General features: G+C 41.9%; 1 protein-coding gene across 3 annotated transcripts; it reads right to left on the bottom strand.

Annotated features, from left to right (window-relative positions):
- Positions 1-215: 215 nt before the first annotated feature.
- Positions 216-21,638, bottom strand: zbtb7b (zinc finger and BTB domain containing 7B). Of its 3 annotated transcripts, none has more exons than XM_020637187.3 (4): positions 21,255-21,638; positions 19,304-19,401; positions 3,656-4,731; positions 216-3,259 (listed from the first exon to the last, which is right to left on the bottom strand). In XM_020637187.3, exons 3-4 carry the CDS (start codon positions 4,723-4,725, stop codon positions 2,632-2,634), a joined length of 1,698 nt encoding a protein of 565 aa, XP_020492843.1. In that variant the 5' UTR covers positions 4,726-4,731; positions 19,304-19,401; positions 21,255-21,638; the 3' UTR covers positions 216-2,631. The 3 variants fall into 3 exon arrangements, with proteins under 3 accessions (XP_020492843.1, XP_065814082.1, XP_020492842.1); XM_065958010.1 differs by lacking the exon at positions 21,255-21,638 and adding an exon at positions 20,169-20,499; XM_020637186.3 differs by lacking the exons at positions 19,304-19,401; positions 21,255-21,638 and adding an exon at positions 6,616-6,846.
- Positions 21,639-22,130: the final 492 nt, after the last annotated feature.

The raw sequence follows: 22,130 nt of genomic DNA, 5'->3' as shown, positions 1-22,130 counted from the left end.
TGTTCCCATTTCACAGTTAGTCCACCAGAGAGCACAATTCCCAATCCCCCTCTCCATTTACTAAAACTGTACGTTTAGGCTCGGCTATTTAAAAAGAATAAAGAAACTGGACTCTATATAGATGTCAGAATCATGAATCCAGTGCTGATCAGTCACCAGGTATTAAAGCATTATTTTTCTTTTGCATTATATAAATAAATGAAAGAAACAGAGAATAGCAAGCATAGAGGTCTTTATTTATTTTCTTTGCATTAACTGAAACAAATGATGGGGAAATGATTCATATCACTGAGAAGGTTTTTACTAAAAACTGAAAGAAAAAAAATGTATCCCTGATAGCGGGGTCCCTGGTCAGACTGGACCCCATGTCCCTTCACCAAAGCCAAAAGAATAAGAGCTCACATAGAAACACACACTTCACAGCTGGCATCAGATGAACCTCATTCCTTCACAAAGCTACGACTGGGGAAAACAACACCCTTCAGGAACAAGCCCAACTGCCATTCTGTCATTCCAGTAGGACTGGTTATTGGAAGGCCGATAGCGCTTCAGCAATTATCCACCTTTTTTTTGTCTCACAAATGGTTTAAATCATTTGATTTTCAAACGTCAAACAATACAAAATATCCTATTTTGAGGTTCCTGGCCTTATGCTAACATGAAGGGTGTTGATTGTCCTACAGCACCAGACGTTTTCTTCCCATTTATATATTTTCTAAAATCACTTAGTGCATTGCTCAAGGTTTCCTGAGAATAGTTGAAGCACAAAAAAAAAACTAAGGCAACTTCATCCCAATATACATTATAGTGACTAGAACTCTGTATTATTATGCAGGTGGAATAATATTCAAAATGTGAGGGTTTTAAAGAAGATTTACTGTTTCAATCACAATCTTAATCAGGTGAGTTAATGGATTAGATAATGACGGTCAAACAAAAAAGGCTCAAAGCTCTCAAATCTCATAGTGCAAATAAACTGAAATAAAAATACACAACAAGGAGTGGATAGTGCACACAAAGCCAGATTAGCACGACTGCTACACAAGGTTCTGACTACATGTGTTTCAAGGATATATGGTATGGAAAAAGACAGCTGCTATCATTTAAAGCCATTCATGATTGCATTAGACCCTGCAATAAACCCTAATGTACTGGTCCAGAGAATTCAAGATTCAACTACAAAGTTTTTGGTCAAAGAAAACTAAACTCAAAAGATAATGGCCCCTTTGGACACATGGTGGCTAATCTATAAGAACTGCCATGCAATAGCATGTGATACAGTACTGTACATGTTGAATTAACAACAGGAAACCATGCTGAAATGTCTAACAGCAGTATCCCTTGTGTTCCGTTTACATGGACGTTTTTTTTGTTTTCTTTTACATCTGTCGACTTCTTTGCTCTGTTCCCTGGAGGATGGAATGTGCCTGAATTATTGCAGTACCTGACGAGGTTAAATGTGCAAAGAATGCATTTGAGGAAGACTCGCCTAAATAAGAGACATGTATTCCCTTAAAAAGGCATTAAGGTGTATGGAGCCAAAAATCTGTAAGCGCAACGCAGCTTCTCGTAAAACTTAGTTGAGGAGTGGACTGTGTCCCACCCTGGAATTGGTCTCAGTAAGGAATTTAAGCAGAACAGTTGCAATAAATAACAATAAATAAATAAGTTCAGAAAACAAAGGGCAAACTATTTCATTCATCCCCTCGCCTTGCACCTTTTCTATTTTTCTTTTTTAAACAACAAACCCAAAAGAGTGCATTGGAAGACTAACATCTAGTCTTAAGGGAAAATAGGAATAGTCTTGAACATAACCAGCATCAACTCATTGACCCAGACTTTGTCTCTTTTGGTCAGGCATTTAACACAGAGCTCCACCAGCTCTGAAACAAAGATCATTTCTCATGGCTTTCAAAACAGTTGGGGAGAAACTTCTTTTCAACCCCAACATTGGCTACAATTCTCCTCTCTCCTCATATAACCTAAGATGTAAGACAACAGATTCATTATATTCTTTGGTTAAAGCACCAAATTAAAGCAAAGTTTCCACCACTGACAGAAAAAAAACAAAAAACAACATTGCCTACCATGTACATAATAAGTTTGATTAATTAGATTGCACTTCCACTGATAACCACCAGAGGTCAGTGCATGCACACTCATTCTTGTGATCTAGGTGATATTACTTCTGAATTGCACCTGAATCTATACATATTTATTGTAACTAAAATATACATTTTCAAATATCCCTTTATATTGCAGCTCTGGATTTTGATTTGCATAGTGTAAAGCATCCCAGGCACCACACACACACTCAACACACACATCTCAAGCTAGAAAATCAAATCACACAGCGCAAACATGTAATACATGAAAAAATATACAGCAAAGGAGAAATAAAATGAAGAAGACAAAAGAACTAAAGCCAGGAGTCAAAAGTTTAAGATATCTCAGAAAACCCGTTTCCATTTTTTTTCTTTTAAATTCATTTACTAGTTTCTTTTGTAAGCGCTCTCTATATGGGAGCAGCAGGATTAGTCCAGCCACCTGAGTTAGATTTTTTTTTTTATTGTGGATACTTTACCACACAGTCACACACATGTCTACGCACACACACACACACTCTTCTCACTATTCCTCTTCCTCCACTTCATCTTCTCCAATTTCCTCCTCCACTTCATCTGCCCATCGATCACGCTGCGAAGCGGGTGAGTGGGTTTCTCCTGGATCTTCTTCCTCCGCCTCTCTGCCCTCCCGCAGGTCAAGACCTCGCAGGAAGAGCTGTGGGTAGCTAGCCAGTCTGCGAGGTTCGAATTGAGCCAAAGTCTGAAGGGCGAAAGACCGCCTCTCAATGTCACTTGGAAACATCAGCGGAGGGCCAGTGCCAGACCCACTCCCACCATCCAGCAACACGCGAGGAAGGAACGCTGAGGAGTGGGCCTGTAAGGACACAGCCTCAAGTTGCCTGGACTGCTCCCTCCCATCTCCGTTCATACTACCATCCTCAAAGGCATCAGGCTTGCGTTTGGGCCGGCGTGTGGGCGGCTCTAGGCAGCTGTGTCCCTTGCGATGACGCTGAAGATGGTCCTCTCGGGCAAAAGCCTTGTGGCAGAGCGGGCACTCAAAGGGCCTTGCCCCGCTGTGCAGGGACAGGTGGTTTTTGAGGTCATATGAGTGGAGGAACCGGGCAGGGCAGCTTGGGCAGGGGTAGGGGCGCTCACCTGTGTGTTTCCTCATGTGGATTTTCAACTTGTCATTCCTACAGAAGAGACGGGTGAGAAAATGAAGAGGCATATAGAAAACAGTAGGCAACAAAACATCGATGCAATAATTCTGCATATTACTCAACTCAACACAATTGATCCATCACAGATATTAGATGTGGAAGAGTTGTTTTAATGCTGTCTTACTGTCTCCCTGTCTGTAAAGTACTCTTCCTTTCTCTAGTACAATTTCTTCTCTCAGCTGGTTGTGGCAGGTAACTGTTCACCAGAGCCAAACATTGTTTTTTTACTTGTCAGTGTCGCCAATAGCTTTCTCATAGTGAATCAATGTTGGGTCTCTGTGAATATTATTAACGTGAGTTTGGCCTGCTCTATATCTAAACAGCAGGTATTATGAGATAGGTGGATAAAATGGGGTTAATCTACTGTACCGGGTAAAGCGGACTCCACAGGCAGAGCACTGGAAGGGCTTCTCTCCAGTGTGGGTCCTCATGTGTCGGGGCAGTTTTCCTGCCCCATGGATGATCTTCTGACAAACGGGGCACTGCTGGGGCGTCTGAGACTTCCTCTTCCTCCCTCCTCCTGCCGCGGTTGCAGCTGCTCCCCGATCAGATGCAGAGGTAGGTATGGAGGTACTTCCAATCAGCATTGCATCATCGCCACAGCCCTCAACGTCGTCGTCCTCTGACAGCTTGTCATTCAAAGATGAAACAGGAGATGGGTGGGCTACAAGGGGACGCTCATGCAGCCAGTGAAAGAGTCCTCCGTTAAGTGAGGCCCCTCTTCCCGGCTCTCTGATCATCCTGGAACCTCCATTCTGGACTATTTTCTGGTCAAGCTCCTCCTGTTTTGGGCTTGGAGGCAGGGTGAACGGCTGGGAACGGATGCTGTCTGATGCGGGGGATGGGTGGGAAATGGGCGAAGCAGGTGATGGGTTCGAAAACGATGAGTTGATGTAGATTGGTATCATGTTTTTCACCTTCTTTCTGTCTGTTTTTCTTCGCGATCCTTTATCTACCCTGCTCTGTTCTTGCACCATATTCTCTGTAGCTATGTGTTGTGACCTTTGCTCCTCTGCTGTCTCGCCTTCGGCCTCGGCCTTCTCCCCCAAGATGTCTCTGCATGCGTCAGCCACACACTGAATGCCCAGAAGCTGAGCCCCTCGGAGCACATCTCTCATCCCTGAGCTAGGGATGGTCAGCGTGGCAGTGTAGGCGAACTCAAGCAGGGCGTCCAGGGCGTCTGGTGCCACACAGTCCAGCTGGCACACGCTGAAACCTCCTCCACCCTCGCCGCCGCCCTCCTCTGCCCCAAACAACCGGCGAAAGTAGAGACTGACAGCCGCCATGACGGAGCGATGAGTTTGGTAGCGTGCCCCACGAGATGTCAGGGTGAGGTCACACAAGAGCCCTGCCCTCCTTTGGTCATTCAGGTGGGCCAAGATCTCACTGCTGTGCTCCGGGAAGGGGATCCCAATCAGACCGTCCTCTCCTGGAGACATCGCCACCTAGGATAGAGAAAGAAAAAATGAGGTTAGAGGAGGGGAGGAAGTCCAAATGACCCTTTGTAAAGAGTTGCTTTGGTACTGATCAAAGTATCAGAATCAGCCTCAGATACTGCCTACAATAATGAATCAGGTATCAGAGAGTAAACCAGTCAATGCACTAATACACTAGTCAAATATCCTCCAAAGAATCAATGTTAATTATGGTGTGACAATTACAAACAACAGCAGTGTGGTGCATCGTCTGTACCCATCATAATGCTTTGAATAGGCATGAAATCTGTTTCCTGTCAGACATAACTTGAATGAATAATCAACAGCCTTTCTTTATGTCAGAGAGCTGTTTATACATTTTGAAGTGTTTAAAAGTAAATCCACTGTAGCGTGACTGAGACAAGGAGGTTCGTTCATGTAAAGGGCAATTTAAACCAGGCTTAGCAGCAACTCTCCCCCCTTTATCCTTCCCTCCCCACTCTCAGTACTTTCTCTACAGATTACTAAATAAGGAGGCGGTGATTTTGGGCCAGTGAGATGGGGGGTTGGGGCCCTGGAGGACAATTTCGATCGAAATGACAGCCAGCAGGGGAGGGAAATTTAACAACAAGGAGAAGATCAAATATTCATAAGACCAAGGATATATACTCTATATATAATCAAATGATCAATAGCAGGGAATCAAAAAGGATGCAGGATTATGTAATGCGCTGAAGGTGCTGTAACCAACTGCAGTAGGTTAATTCCTGTGTGAAACCTTTATAGCATTAGCAAGTTAATTAAAATACCTGAAGAAGAAAGGGGACTGACGAAGGGAAGACAGAGAGAAGAAGAGCGACTTAGGGAAAGGGAGGAAGTGACAGGCTAGACTAGGTCAAAGGGGGGAGAACCACCCAAAGAATGAGGAAGGAAAAAACAGCACTCAAAAAAAAAAAAAAAAAGAATTAGAATTAAAGTTAGACTTAAAACATATCCAGTCTAGCAAGATGCTAGATTTCTTTTTGTTTTCTTTCGTGCCATTGTTTCCAAGTGCTTGCCTTTGGTGTGCTCGTGTTTGGTCTCTGGAAATCATTTCAGAAAGAATACATTATAGACCTGCTATTTTTGTGTCCTGAAATATCGTTTGCTGTGACTTGGGGCTCTATATACATTAAAATAGTTTCTTAGTCCTTTTAATCCCATGCCAGTGTTTCGCTAAAGATAAAATGTTGCAAAGTCAAGGCCAATAACTTTATTTCTCTTTGAGTGTCATTACAAGGGCCGACATGAATAAGTCCCAACAACTCCCTTCTCTGGCTCCCTAAGCTCGCACCTCACCCAGTCCACAATATACCTGCTCAACAATATCTCTTAACACACCTGAGCGGACCAGATTTTCCACAAACAACTCACCCTCCAGATCCCCCCTCCCTGCCCTTTATCTCCCTCCCATAGCAACTGGCAGCCCCCTAGCCATCCAATAACAGTGTTCACACATAGCCCAGAGGGCTTTGCACAATGACGGTACAGCCACCTGACTAACCTGCTCCAAAACACACCCTATTAAACACACACGCACTGGAGTACATACACCACCAGTATAAAACACAAATGCACACATGCACACATTGCGTGCCAACCTGTGGCTCCCCCCACCCACTGTTGTTCGAATTAACCTGTTATGTGACAATCTTAATCCCGGCCTATTTTAAACACATACACGTATTAATATACTCCACCCCTTTAAGGAAGAAAAATGTCTGAGGTACAGCCAATAAAATAAATACTTCTCAACTTGCCAGCACTTTTTCAAAATCCTTCCCATGGCTCTAATCGATATCAAGCGTCGCAAATGTTCCCATTGTCATTCCAGGAAGTGTCAAAACAACCAGAAGACTCAAACGTTAACCATACCTTCTCTATCTTCATGGGCATTGGCACAGTCAGCTGGAGGCGAGGCAGCGTGATTCTCATGGCATCCATCGCTCTGTTCTCTACAACTCCTCTCGCTCGACTTCTCCTCGCTGTTTTAGAAAACCACTTTATTTTCCTATTTCCCTCTTCCTTTAGATGTGTAACGTAAAGGTCGATCTCAATGTCAGAAGTTGGTGTAAAGCGTTGATCCTTGGGGATGTCTACCTCTTTTGCACATTCTGTCACTAACTCTCCTTCCTGTTGTATCAAAAGAGGGTGCTTAGTGACGAAAGCAGATTCAGAGATACCCCTCCCCCCCAAAGTCGCCTACGCGCCCCCTCTTGCCAAAAACCAACGGCCCATTTTCCGAACAATTTCCGATAAACACGATCTCCACGTCGACCTCTCCCATTACAAAAAGAAGTCAACAGGTTGAAGGGGTTATGCGTGTCTGAGGACATTAAGAATAAAAAAAAACTTTGGGGGCTGTAGACCACAAAGAAAAAATTAAGTAGTTTGATAAGGACACCATTGAATTCTACCAAACCATTTCAGTAATACCTTTTATTTTTAGTCAACTTCATGTCAAAGTTGAACAATCACTTAAGAATCAAAATCATATTGTCATTATGAGTCATACAGCACCAAGGAACAAACACTCAGGTAGGTGCAATATGAGGGTTAAACCATATTACACCAAAAAACGGAGACAAATGAGTGCACAAAAGTCTTCCTTTGAAACCAAGTATGCTAAACATCTCCGAGTGTGTTACATAAAATATCACTGTCAACAACACAGATATTTACTACTTGTTTTTTTAGGACAACACATTTTTTATATGAATCCTCGATGAATTTTGCGTTGTACAGCATGTGTTATGCAGCTAACGACACAGAAGAGGGAGGAAGTGAAGGGGCCACACACACACACACACACACACACACACACCTGGTTACAGCTTGTCTAGAGGTTTGTCTACCTTTAAGTTCAGAATCACACATGCTTTATTTATCCCTGGGGGAAATTTGGTTGACTTAAATGTTAAACTATTATCTTTGTGTCCACAGCAGGTGGGATAAATAAAACGTTTTTAGATGACAGCCTGTTTGGGATAATGGGATTTTTGACCATTTTGTGGTATTTGTGGATGAATAGATCTTGAAACACACACATATATATATATATATATATATATATCGTTAGTTGCAGCCCCTCATCATACAAAAAAAACATGAGTGGAAAAAAACCCAGTGGAAACTCACCATCTATACAGTAATTGTCATTTATTACATTCACAGTTAACCAGATTTGTTTTTAGAATTATCATGATTATAAAATCACAATTGATGTTTTTTATTTAACCTGATTTTGAGGTGCTGTAATACAAGAAAAGTAGATAAAAATACACAAAACAGAAACTTCAGAAAAACAGTGCAGTACAAACAGGACACATAAGGGCTTTAGGAGGATCACACGACAATGCACATTAAATTTCCGGCGCAGGGGTGAGAAAAAAAAGAAAAAGCACTATGGGTGGTAGGTGGTTTGAGTTGGTTATTTTAGGCATATTCCTAAGAACACATACGTATTCGGAAAAAAACACAATTGCAAAAAAGTTGCAGTGATTCCCATCAAACACATTGATCTGTGAGTCACTTTATACTGACACATCATGGCATGCACTAACAAACACAAACACACATCCCCTCTTTGCCGTCCTTGACACCTTGTCTGTTTTTTGTTGCTTACTACGGACATATCTACATAAGTTGCTGATTCTTGCAACACATTGTAACTTTTGTTTACCGAGACCACAAACACATTATCTTTATTAAAAAAACAACAAGTTCAAAAGGACATGCCAAAGTATTCTATGACACATTATTACTGTAGGTTGATTCATGTTAGTTAGGGCTATGCTCCTTACAGTTAAATAACTGATATCACTTTTGTCTGTTAGGTGTGTCGTTTTAAGTCTGTTGGTTTTGCATGACACATTAACCACAAAAAACACTCAATAAAAATATTTCAATTGCTCACAAATTGCTCATCTTTTTCCTTGTTATGCATTAAACACTACAGATGTTAAAGTTTTCATCCTTCCAGCAATTGTCCCTTATCTCTTTCTGTGTTTTTCAGCCTCACCTCCTACTCTTCTGTCGACAGCGGAGGAATTAAACTCCTCTGCAACGCTACCATTTCCTCACTCTTGCTTTCATTATGTGCACACTCTTCCTCTCTCATGACGACAAGGGCTTTATTCGAAGCATTAAAACAAAACAAATAATGTGCAGACAATTTAATTCATTTGGCCTTTCCGTAACGGTCAGAAACCCAAAGCTTTACCTTAGTCATACAATACAAACTAAACAATGAAGCAAACATCTAATCAAACATGTTTAAGAGGGGATCCAACACAGATTTCTTTAGTACGGATGGGGAAACGGAAACTTAACTTTAACCGTTACTGTCCACTAATATGACTGTGCAGCTTCTTAAAAATAGAGAATTTTGTCACAAATGTGTTCAGCGGCCAGGAAAATGAGAGCAGCAGCAGCATTTCCCTAACCTGCACACAAAGATTCATTCTTCAGCATAAAAGCAGGTTAAAGTTTTGTACGTATGTATTGAAATCTTTCTGCATGTGCTGTGTGTGTGTGTGTGTGTGTGTGTGTGTGTGTGTGTGTGTGTGTGTGTGTGTGTGTGTGTGTGTGTGTGTGTGTGTGTGTGTGTGTGTGTGTGTGTGTGTGTGTGTGTGTGTGTGTGTGTGTGTGATGAATGGAACCAGAACTGTCAGTATTATTTTTATGGGTCTTATTTTCCATTTAAGGCAGTAAGTTTTCCCAGTCCACCTCAATTATATCGACTCCAGCATTAAGGGGGAAAATATGACTTTATACCATTCACAGAAAACTGCATGTGGCTGAGAGGGAGAAGGAGAAATGCTTTTATATATTCTGATGTCAGATGTTTTCCAAAGCGACTGAATGTGTGTTTGTGACTGTGTGTGTGTGTGTGTGTGTGTGTGTGTGTGTGTGTGTGTGTGTGTGTGTGTGTGTGTGTGTGTGTGTGTGCAGAATCTTGGTAAAAGTGAGCATGCACGGTTGAATATGTTGTAACAGCTTTCTCAGCACTGAAATAACTAAAGATGAAAAATAGAGATTATTCTTGAACTTCATGAAGGTCAGGATATTAAACTTAAATGCAAAATCATTCAAATTGAAAAGCAGAAATATATTCTAGATTTTTTTCTATGTCTGAAATTCTCTGCTATACAAAGTCTGTATGGGGAAACATTTCTGTTATAGTAATAATAAGAAATAATATACATTGAAATCCTAATATCCTCTGCAACAAATGAAAACTCCTTTAAACACACTGACACATTCACAAACACAGCTAAAAGTGTTTTCCCTCGGATAAAACCCAGTAATTAAAAGGTTATTCATAACCACAACATAACCCATTATAGGGCTAAACTACCACTGTGCCAAAAAACAACAACAAAGCAGCCAAACGCATGGAAAGTAAAATCAAGCTCATACCGTTTCTCCTCCACACATTTGTCTTCCTCTCACCACTTTTCTTCTGTATGACAGAGGGAATGGTTAAAGAAAGAACAGTTTTTTGCACTCTTTACATTTCTCTTATTTGGGGTAGTGATAGGAGTGTGGCACTGGGACACCTTCTCTGAGGAAGAGTATGGGAGGAGGAAGTGAGGGGGGGGGTGGGGGGGGGTGGGGGGATGAAGAGACGAGTACAGTCACATCTGCCAAACCAAAGCTGCACTCAGCCAGGCAGAACACTCTCTCAGGACTGTCAAGAGTGCAAAGAACTTTACATTTAAAGAACTAAATGTTCCCAAATACACACACAAGCGCATGCACTCAGGTCTTGTATCATCTCTGCCAGGAGATAAAAGCTCCACCTGCTCTGCGTCCAAACAGTCCCCTCGGAACTGCACATTTGCATCCCACCAGGAGATATAAAAGACAGACGCAACCAGGGAGAATTTGAATCTGCATTTGAATTTGTCGAAGACAAGAGCTGAGACACTATCATGATGGGTAGAATGATTGCACCCTGTCATGACTCAAAAGGGAGTAAAATAACGAGAAGTCCAGTAAGCTGATGTTACTCAGCAGAGGTTTGTTCTGTCTTTTATTCAAGACGACGACCCAGCAGCAGCCAATCCTTCCTCTGTCCTTACTGTAACTGGGGCATTATGGTGTGTGTGTGTGTGTGTGTGTGTGTGTGTGTGTGTGTGGACGCATGCGCACATTGTGGTCTTAGTTCCAAGAACACATTACATTATTCATTTAGCTGGCAGAGCAGAGGCCCTTATCCCCTCGCCCTACCACACCACAAACACTCCACTGTGAGCTCCAGCAGCAGCACGTTTGCATGCCAGACCTGAACACCAGCGTGAATCTGCTGCAGGATTATCAGCTTATCAACATATGGGACAAGACATTTGGGTGGCTCAGTCCTACCTGAAGCTCACTTAAATAAAGTATTTTCTATATAAATAAAGTATGATCAGTAGTTAAAGGTATGGCATTTTATTCCTGCTGCTTGGGCTTTATTAAAAAGAAAACAGGTTTACATAGTGTGGGATCATGGGAGTTGCTGTCTTCTTGTTATAAACAACTCCAAGTGCCAATGAAAATCCATCTGGCATGTCTTATGAAGAAATCATAGATGGTCAAAGAAGAAGTTAGATTTGAAGTGTCATTGATGTCTCGCCATTTCATCGAATGAAACAGCTGCAAGTTACGGTAACAGTTTGCCTCTCTCTGAGATATCGTTTTCTAATGTTTCACAAAATTTAAAGAAGCTGTTACGGGTCACATGAAGCCTAGTGGTTAGTGCGCGCCTCATGTACAGAGGCTAAGCCCTCGAGAGCGGTCAGCCCGGGTTCCAATCGACCTGTGGCTCCTTTCCCGCATGTTGTTCCCCACTCTCTCTCTCTCAATCGTCATAAAAAGCCCCCCAAAAGAATTTGTAAATACAATGTTACCTTAAATAAATGTACAGATTTCACTGAGTCTGAACATCAACAAAACAAGTTAAATAAGTGTTGTTACTTTTAAATGACAACAAAGAACCAAACTACTTTAGGATAATTAGCCTTAGCTCCCATTTCCTGAATGACATTTTGCCTCATTTAACAATATCTATATATACGTTCAACACTATATACTCACTATCTTTCTCTCCTTTTCTTAAATCCCAGATATGAATGAACACAGGTATGTTTCGTGTTAACTTTGGTGATAGGGCTCCAAGTTTAAAGAATAAACAGCAGGATGGACCCAATTGGTGGGGGGGTTCTTTTAAGACGTGTCTTTTTGAAGTAACGTGTGAACGTTCTGAAACTGATGACAAACTCTTAAGAATAGAAAAGAAAAAGTCTGGAGTATCTTTTTGTGTAGAATCAGCTCAATATGGAGCCTTAGTTTGTGCCATGTTTGTCAGTGTGAAGGGAGGAACGAGCTGAAGCAGGAAAATAAATCAATCTGAGGTTGGAAAGAGGAAAACAGTACGAGATTTGAAAAGAGACAACAAAAGGAACATGAGGGAGGCATGTTTTCTAAAAACACACATGTTCTTAGAAATCTGACAAAAAAAGCAGGTTGTGAGGGAGGAGAAACACATGAGAGTGAGTGAACGGGGTAGTGGGTGTAGAGATACTCTGAAAGATAAAACAGAGAACAGAGGAGGTTAAGACAGGAAAATCTAGTCCCGGCCTCGAACAATCTGTGTTAGCGAGGCGACATGAAACAAGAGTCGACAGAGTAAAGTTACAAGGGGAGAGGAAGGGGGAGACCGAAAGAGAGGAGGGAGAGGAGCGGTGACATGACAACTGGGAGATTAAAAAAAAAAAAAGAGCAAGAGGTGAACAAATGCACGCAGCTACAGGAAGTAGCAAGAGTCCTTGCAGGTGTGTGTTTGTGTGTGTGTGTGTGCGAGATGTGGTAGCAGGCAGCTCTATCATTAGCATCATCAAAAGGGAGTTTCAGCCTAAGAAGGAGAACACGTACAGATGTGAGAGAAAGCATGCTGACAAAGTGGTTTCACACTTAACTCTCCAACTCTCATACCTCTTTTTCTGGTCAGCAGTTTCTTTCCCCAATACAACAGTCGGTGTGTGTGTGTGTGTGTGTGTGTGTGTAACAATTATTTGCTCTCCGTGTTGATGTATTTGAGAGTATGATGAGAGTGGTTTGCATTGTAAGTGAAAAACTGTAAATGCAAACATTGAAGGAGTGATAAAATGTCATTATAGGCAAACATAAAGTCGTTTATCAGCACACTCCCCGTCGCTCTGCGGGGGTGTTTCAACGTCGGTCGTCGTTGCAAACAAATGAACTGTGTGGGTGTTCATCTTGAGTAAATTGAGGCTAAGTCTGTATCCAAATTATAAATGCACGGCGTTATTTGACGCCGTGCATTTATAAAGAGAACTAACTAAATGTTTCTTGATTTTCAAAAAAGTACGATGATAACCATAAAATATACATTTTATATTAGGTACAATATTGAAGATGTTAATGTTCAACATGAAGGTAACATATTAAGATAAAATATTATCTGTTATATTTTTGATGCAGATATAAAATTTTCTGGATTTATTAAAATGTGCGTGGTTATGTAAGTATTCGAAAAATGCACCAGCAGTCTAAACCTTGCATTAAATACTAAAAAGATCTTATTAAACTTATGTCCTTTCTACATATGATTTGTAGAATTATTGTTTGGGTTTTGAATAAAATGAAAATTTAGTATGTGGGAATTACCTTTAAGATTTGGAAATTTTGTAAATTAAGTTAAAAAAAAGTCAGTTGTTTCAAGCATGTACTGTCTATGTGCATCTATCTACTATAAGACAACATCAAAGTCTACTTAAATCATCTGAAGCTAAATATTTAAAATTTAAAGTTGTTTAGGGTTTGTCATTCAAATGCTATTTTTATCTACCTGTATGACTAGAAATTGCATGTGAATGAATTTATGAATGATTCATTGAATTGATTGGTTATGGGAGTAATTTTATTTAATGTGGGTTCATTTCTGTGTGAAAAATCTTCTAAAGATTGAAGTCTCTCTATATGAAATGTATCCTGATATCGAGGCTGTAATCCGGATGGTTTTGATGATGGGAATGGGTAGATCGGGGGGTTGGTTGGATGATTTGGAGATCAGGTGAAAGAAATGTGTTTGTAAAGTGTGATTTGTACAATTTCTTAGAGTGTGTTTAGATGGTGTATTCAAGTCTAGACATTAAATTATTCACGGGAAGAAAGAATAAACATTTTAGAAAAACTACTAATTTAAAATGGGTGAAAATGTCAAACACAAAAATATAATGGAGGAGGCAGAAAACAACAAAATCAGTTTGACAACTGAGCTGCGCAGTATAGTTAGAAAATTAATTAACAAATACTTCTCGCTTAATGTTGTAGGTGTTCGAGTGTATGTGTGCAGTTGTTTTCCAAATCAATGGGAGGCTCTCAAAAACTTCTGCCCTCCTCCCCAGATGATGGCCCATTTCAGAGGAAGACATTGCAAAAGCACTGGACAAACACACACACAGGAACACAGAGAGAAATGTCGCAAAACTAACAGATCCTGATCAGTTTCCTCTTCCTGTGCTCAGTAAAGATGGCAGAACACTAGAGCAGATAGAGAGATAAAATGACACACAGCAAACAAGTAAAAACAGAGAGGAATTAAGCAAAGAGAACAATATGACGTTTTTGTAGGGGCGCGTCGAGGAACAACACAATCAGAGGACACAAGTTTTAGATGTGTCACCATCCTGACAAATCTACCGGACAACAAGTTAGAAATAAAGGACGGGGAGGAGACTCTGTTTTACTGTGACTACAATCCATCAATTATTTCAGAACTTCAGAATAACTTCATGAACCATCTTGACATGTGGTGCAGCTGACTAACAACACAAAAAATAAAAGCCGACGTACGACTAACTGACAACACGAGCCAGTTATGATTGTCTCTTGCAGTCTTAAAAGATGATATTTTGGTCCAAAAGAAGGTTTAAAAAGAAAAAGATTTCAATCATGAAAATACTTATGTTTCACATGTCCTTATACAATAACGATTGCTTGTGCAATGATGCAACAAAAGTATTTTGTGTAGCACAACGTTAGATATCATTTGGATCATCTGGGGGGGGAGGGGGGCGGCGGGGGGCTGTTTTTATTAGCTGTTTATCTCTGCCCTGAACCCACAGAATGTGTATGGTTTTTTTTCCAAACGGGAAGGTGAGCTGCTGGGGTTCCCCTTTCAAAGATCACATGTAAAGGGTCAGTTTCAGCTCCCATCTCCAGCTCATGTTTGAGTAATTATTCTCATTTTCCCTGAAATGTTGTCTCACTGTACTTATTTATAATAACCGCCCCCTCAGAGCGTACAGAAACAATTGCACTGTTACCATAAGAGCTGAATCATGATCACTTTTTCTTAAACACTGTTAGTTTTTTTTCTTTCATCTTCTCCGACTCTTTACAAGAAGAAGAGTCACAGCCACCTGTTGATTGGTTAAGGCAGGGGTGGCGTGGGCTGCGCAGCCGGTGGTCGAGAGCGAGGGAGGGTTGTCAAATGCTACAGAAACTCATGACTGAAAAGAGGAAATGGCAGATACAGAACTTCCTCTATTGACACAGATCGAGTGGGGGCAAGACTCAACTGTAGTAGCAGCAGTCTGGATTACGGACACTGTATAGTCACCCCTGAGGCATTATTGCCTCTATCAGTGAGGAAACAACCGCCATATATGGTGAAAATGCGCAGTTGTACAGAGTTCAAAGGTCACTACCAATCATAAACAAAGTTACAGCATTGTAACAATCGCAATGACAAACCTTTTCTTGAAATATTCTCTTTTTGACAGAGCCACATTTCTTACCCATTTTCTTGCATTTGGGGTTAAAAGCTTTTTTTTGGGGGGGGGGGGGGGGGGGGGGTGAACATAGAGAACATGAGAGATTTTTGCAGGTTGTTTCACAGGTGGGGTGATGGGGAACCTGAGAAAAAGGTGAGACAACTTCAAACATAAAGGTCAGAGACAAAACCTTAAGTTATTTTGACTCCCATTCTCATTCCCCCGTTCTGACTCTCTCTCCCCACCTTCCTCCCACTCACAGGGTTCGTATGAAACTGAAAGACCCGCGTCTGAAAAAGGGGGAATTTACATGGGCTCACATGCCCTGATTAAAGTATTTCCTGGAACTGTGTTCATGCATGTATATATTTATATACAGTATGTGTTAATGCCTATGTTTGTGTGTGTGTCTGTGTGTGTGTGTGGGGGGGGGGGGAGAATAAGTGTGTGTGGGGTAAGTATGTGTGTGTATCTGTGTGTTCCTTGTTCGATAGACCACTAGCTGTAACTTCCCCCTACCCATCAGTTCACAGACACATGGTTGTCACCAGACAAAGCCAAAGTCACATGATGTGACTCGAACTTGCCCACCACACACACACACACACACACACACACACACACACACACACACACACACACACACACACACACACACACACACACACACACACACACACACACACACACACACACACACACACACACACACACACACACACACACACACACACACACACACACACACACACACACACACACACACACACACACACAGTCAGAGAAAAATGTATCTGGCAAAGACACTGCACTTAGAAACCAGTCTTTTATCGTACTGACATTTACACTGTCCTTACAGAAACAAAGAATCATTGAATTGATCAAATCCTTCAATAATGTTCTCTATTCAATTTGGAGATTGGTGATACAAAGAAATACATCCGCTATTTCTTATTTTTTAAGGTTGTAACATTCCTTCTTACGGTGGCCAACATGCATCCTGAGGGTGAAACTTTAAATTCACATCATTGTCTCCCTCACTCTTTCCCTACAGGCACCCTCTTCTATAGGCCATTACATACTGAGTCTGTTTTACGTCCGTATTTCTTTTTTTGACGTGCATCAATTTCGATTTCATGTAATGTCAATCTTGTTCGCAGACTGACTCCGAAACTTTTATCCGTTATTAATATTTTCAGAACAGGTTCAATATTCTGTGTTTTGTCACATTGAGCCCTGTAGTGTCTCTAGCATACTGCCGGCCTCTGTCTAGGATCAGTTGCTTCACGGAAATTGTTGTTCTTTTTTTTAACGTGTGGTTCCAGTACAGAGAGCAGCATATCAAACTGGACCACTGACATGCTGAAATATGCCTGGGAGCGATTTTTTTTTTTCATGGAGTGAAAGAACCACAAAATCAACTGCACAGCTTGATCACTGGAAAGGAGTGCGAGACATTTTTTTCTCGGTCTGCAAGGTGTCTGTGCGTAAGTTTTTTTTGTAAGATTACGTATCCAAAAAAGTAGTTTCTACTTCCTGCACAACATTTGTACCATTTGCATCACATTTTATTCGTTGCACTTGTTTTGGACTTTTGTATGTGCTTTTCAATTTGCATCGTCTCTGATTTCTGGCTCTATTCACTGTCCTATCTCTACATAAATGTAGAGCCCCCCCCCCCCCCAAAAAAAAAATCCACGCTACAAAATAAATATTCTTTCCAGTTGCGGCATAGAAGGTTTAAACACGACCTAGCATTATTTGAATCTGCAGCTTAATAAGCTGTTTTGTTGTTGGTATTGTAGAAATGAATCCTCTGCCTGCCTTCAATATGAATGTCACAAAGATGTGTCCCTGTGATGCCATTGGAGGTAGTAACAGAGGTGTTAGGGTGACACAGAATGTGTGCATGTGTACTGTGTATGTGGATCCCCCACTGTGCTTCCACAATGCCCTGATGCAATGTGAACTCACAGGATGGGACAGTAATATTAAAGCGTGGTGGAATCAATATGAATGTAAACAGATATAATGACGACTGAGCTTCATTAAGGCACTGTTGCTTAATCAAATTCTTAAAACGGCTTATTACTGTTATACTAAATATCAATTAATCTTCAAAGTTTTCTAGAGTCATCGTTCTTTGTGGGGATTATATCAGCACCAAAAACTCCCATCAGCCCATTGGAATTATTCATTTTTGGCATCACTCCTGAGCCATCCTTTTAAGAAAATAAAGCATCTTCTGAGGTGTTAACATACAGGTTACTTATAAAACATTAAACTGTTTCTTTGGCTTAAATATTCTCCAAGGACAACAATGTTTTCATGAGAACCTCTCATCCTGTTAATACTATGTTTAACGTGGTCTCATCTTCACAACAGTGGGTTTATGCTTTAAACTGGCAGAAAAAAAGCACAAAAGAAAAGTTGTCAGGCTATAAAACAGTTACAGAGTGGACGTTTTGATCAAACATGACAGGGAAATAAAACTTCTAAAAGCACATCTAGAAGTTTGCTTTTTTCACCGACACAGAGTGGGCTCCAATGACTCAAATAATCCAGGTCAATTTCTGTCATTCATGAATTGTTTCAACATTATATTCTAAGCTGTTTTTTTGTATTCATATAGATGGTGAAAAAAAGCCATTTCAAGTTCCTCATTAGTTTTTGGGGATGATAATTTATAACATGAGTTTGAGGTGGTAATTATTATTTTTTTGCTTTTGCTTATTATTTCAAAACAAATTTTGACCAAAAAGTGTGAAGATTTGGTCCGTATAAAACTTCATTAAATTTTGCCATTCTAACTGCAACCCGCTTCAAGTTCACTGGAAAATGAAGACAGATTTACAGTGAAAAGAAATGGGGAAGAGCGAAGCAAAACCTTGTCACATTTGAATTCTTCCAAGTATTTTACTCCACGTCCAACTTAGAGAAAGATCTCTAGTTCAGACTTACATTCTATTTGTTGAAAACTGAAATGATGCAGTTGCCTTTGTGTCTGCAGCATTGACAATTAAAAGACCAATTTAAAAACCAGCGGGGAAAGATCAAAAGTTGTCTGACTACTCTATAAGATGACGTGTTTACTTGATAACAAGTTCGTTATGTTAGAAGATGTAAGAAAGTCCAGGAGAATAAACCGACATTCATTGCGACCAAACATCTAAATACTCGTCTGCTGCATTTGTTTAACCTTCACTCTTTTTGGCTTCTCACCAAAAGTACTGTGAAGGTGTCATGTATGATTCAAACAAACCCCCCTCGGTCCCCACACAACTTTCATTTCATTTATAAGTGATCAGCAGCACAAGAAAGTAGCTTTTCAAAGAGGACAGTCAGGCTTCATGCAGCGAGCGGTAGGCTGCAGACGGAAAAGGCATGTTTGGAGGTCTTTAAGTCAAACTCTTTGCTCAATCTTTGCACAATTACATTTTTGATTTCTGTTGTGTTGAGCTGACTTTAACACCATTAATTTAAAAAGACCTGGAAAATCAACACATGTATGTAAGTGTGCACCATTATTTGGCATGTACAAAAACATCATTATTATCTTCTATTGCTTCACCTTAAAGAGTGGCCATTAGAAACAGGTAATAACAACTTTACCTTTAGACGACAAACTTCTTCATTCTAAGATTTTAAGAATACTGAAATCCAAGGTTATATTCTTTACATCTCTGGACTCACCAAGGCAGAAGCATAACTAAAAGTGTGTTTGAAAGGAAAGATAGATCAGCTTATGAGATAATATACACTGTAATTATTCCTACCTCCAGTCCATAAACTCTGGAGAAGATGTTTGCCTGCTTTCCTCTGCCTCTGGCACCCCCCTTCCTCTTGTGTTCAGATGTCAGCAGAGGTTATACACCTGTGTGAAAAAGGAGCGTTAGTATGAAAAACCTGATTGGTAGTTCGAATTATTCATTTACAAAAAAGCAAGCTATTCTATTAAATAGAATATAAGTTTGAAACTGCTGACTAATTGGGGCTCGTGTTATTTTCTTTTTTATGATTCTAGCCACAGTGCATGTGGATAATCACAAACACAGACAGGCAATCACATGATACATCAGATGTGGGACGGTGTGTGTGTGTGTGTGTGTGTGTGTGTGTGTGTGTGTGTGTGTGTGTGTGTGTGTGTGTGTGTGTGAGGGGGGATTCTTGTGAAAAGGGATGGAGATACAAAGGACAGATAGAAACTAAACACTTCCTACTTTGACTTCTTCAGAAAGATGTTCCCCAACAATCAGTATTTTGTTGGAAAGCCCCCCCCCCCCCCCCCCCCCCCCCACACACACACACACACACACAAGCTTACAGAAACCTCCCTTAGATGAAAGGAATGACAACATACTGTACAGAAGTGATAACTAGCGCTCCAAGAAAAAAAAAGGCAAAACATAGAATGACAAAGGAAGCAGGCATCAGCTGCGAGAACACGGCCTGCAGAGAGGCGAGCAGGATGCAGGTCGTGTCAGGACGGCAGGAACGAGGAATGAGGCACAGTTGTCCAATTATATCGCAGACAGAATAGGGCAAACAGAGCTGGCATTAAGAATTTATTTCAAAACCCTGATGGCTCTTCCATGTGTGATCAGCCCAGAACGAGAGAGAGCACTAAACACGTCCACTCACATGAAGAACTCTGGCACGCAGGGAGGAAAACAGTTAGATCCGACAAAGATCTTCTTCTTTAAAACTTTTTTCCCCCTCCTCAGCCCACAAAAAAAATAAAAATAAATTAAAAAAAGGTCCCTGTAGACGATGTTCGGGCCCCTCAGAGACGGCAAGGAGAGCTGAAGGAGCTGCGACGACACCTGAGCCTGGAGGGCAGAAGACATTAACTACCTTCATGGATAACTAAAGATTTAACCAAACAGGCTGTGCCCAAGACAGGGAAACCAAACCCAAGCCAGTTGAGCTTGTTAGGCCGGTCCGCCAGAGGGGCGAGTCAGCAACACAGACTGTAATGACACACACAAAAGCCCACTGGCATGGCAGCCCTCCCCACCCATGAGGTAGGCAGAAAGGAGCCTTAACCTAACATTACACAGCCTGAGCACATCCTATTGTAGCACAGGATGGTGGGCAGGATTAAAATAAAACACTGGGTGCGCCATGGGGAGGATAGTGATGATGATAATGATGATTAACAGACCACTGATGAGTGTGTGCAGGGGGGACATCATGATTTGGTCATGATTTGGGTGCAGGAAGCTAAATCCCATAGGTGCACTGCTCTGCGTGCTCATGGAAGCAGAGAGGCAGGTGATGTGCGTGAGAGCAGGTTAGGTTTTGGATGTCAGCCGGTGTTCTCTGCTATAATTAGCAGCCCAGTCTCCAGAAATGTACCCGCCGACCCCACACACACTCTCTCACTCTCTCTCTCTCTCGCTCTCTCTCCTCACCTGGGCGCATACATCAAACAGAAGCCGAAGCACCTGCTCCTAACAAATAAAAGTCCGAGTTTCATTTTAAAAGCGAAGCCGAAGCGCCCACTGGCTGCATTATACAGAGGGAATAAATGTCGACAGGAGTTACCGAACACTCGTGACGTGGGATTGTCCTCCCGTGACCCCGTTCAAACCGGGAAGGAGAGAGGCTATAGGTTAACGAGAGTCGGTGCTGTCATGGCAAACAGACATGTCCTTAAGTCCCATTTAACTTACATATGCGTTTTAGTTTCATTTCAAAAGGAGAACAGGCAGGTGAAGTTGTTACCTGAGCGCCGGTGTGTCACCTGTTCAGACCGGTCGCCTCCCACCTGACTGGGCTCAACACTTCCTGGATTATTCCGTCCCACCCTGACAACTTCTTATACTTCTTCTTTTACTCTCCCAGCTCGAGTGTTTCTTCCACACAGGGGGTGGTGGTGGTGGGGTCGCCACTCTTGTCGTCCTCAGCTCCGCGCAGGGGACGTTTTAATTTTCTCCTCAAGTCGTGCGTCGGCGTTTTTTTTCCGCTCCACCTTTTCTGCACACCGGCTCTCTTGACTGCACTGACCCCCTGTCTGCTGCCTCCGCTGGCCCACTCTGACTCCCTGCTCCTTCTTTCTGAGAACCAGGAAGCGGCTTGCCCTACTTACGCCCAGCCGCGGATTGGCTCTGGCAGGGCTGGAGAGGAGACCGCCAGGGTGGGCAGGGCACAGGGGGGGAGGGAGGGAGGGGGGCCCGCTCTGGTGCGATAGGCCAGCAGCGATGTCAGTCGAGGTGCCGGTGGAGGAGGAGGAGGAGGAGGAGGGGAAGAGGGGAGGACAGGTTTAGAGACCCCGCTCCTCCTCCTGCGACTCTCTCTCCATCGGGCATCTTTTCACATAGGTGCACGGGCAAAGTAGGATACAGCCATAAGTGTATGGTATCTGCCCTTTTGTTAGCCTACCTGTCAAAAATGAAAAATGAAAAAAGCATTTTTGGTCGAAAATGACTTTGAGCCACCCCCCCCCGCGTCTTCCCTATCGTGACTCAGCATTATTCCCTGTACAGACATCCGGAGCTGATGGACAGGTGGGAGTCAGTGCGTGCAGACTCCGAAAAGCTGCAGGACTGAGGCTGACACATAATTCAAGCTTTTGTGCTAAATGAAACTGTGATAGAGGAT

The sequence above is a fragment of the Labrus bergylta genome, chromosome 8 (assembly GCF_963930695.1).
Source record: "Labrus bergylta chromosome 8, fLabBer1.1, whole genome shotgun sequence".
NCBI lineage: Eukaryota > Metazoa > Chordata > Actinopteri > Labriformes > Labridae > Labrus > Labrus bergylta.
The sequence above is the reverse complement of the archived record's forward strand: the minus strand, read 5'-3'. Positions and strand labels throughout refer to the sequence as shown.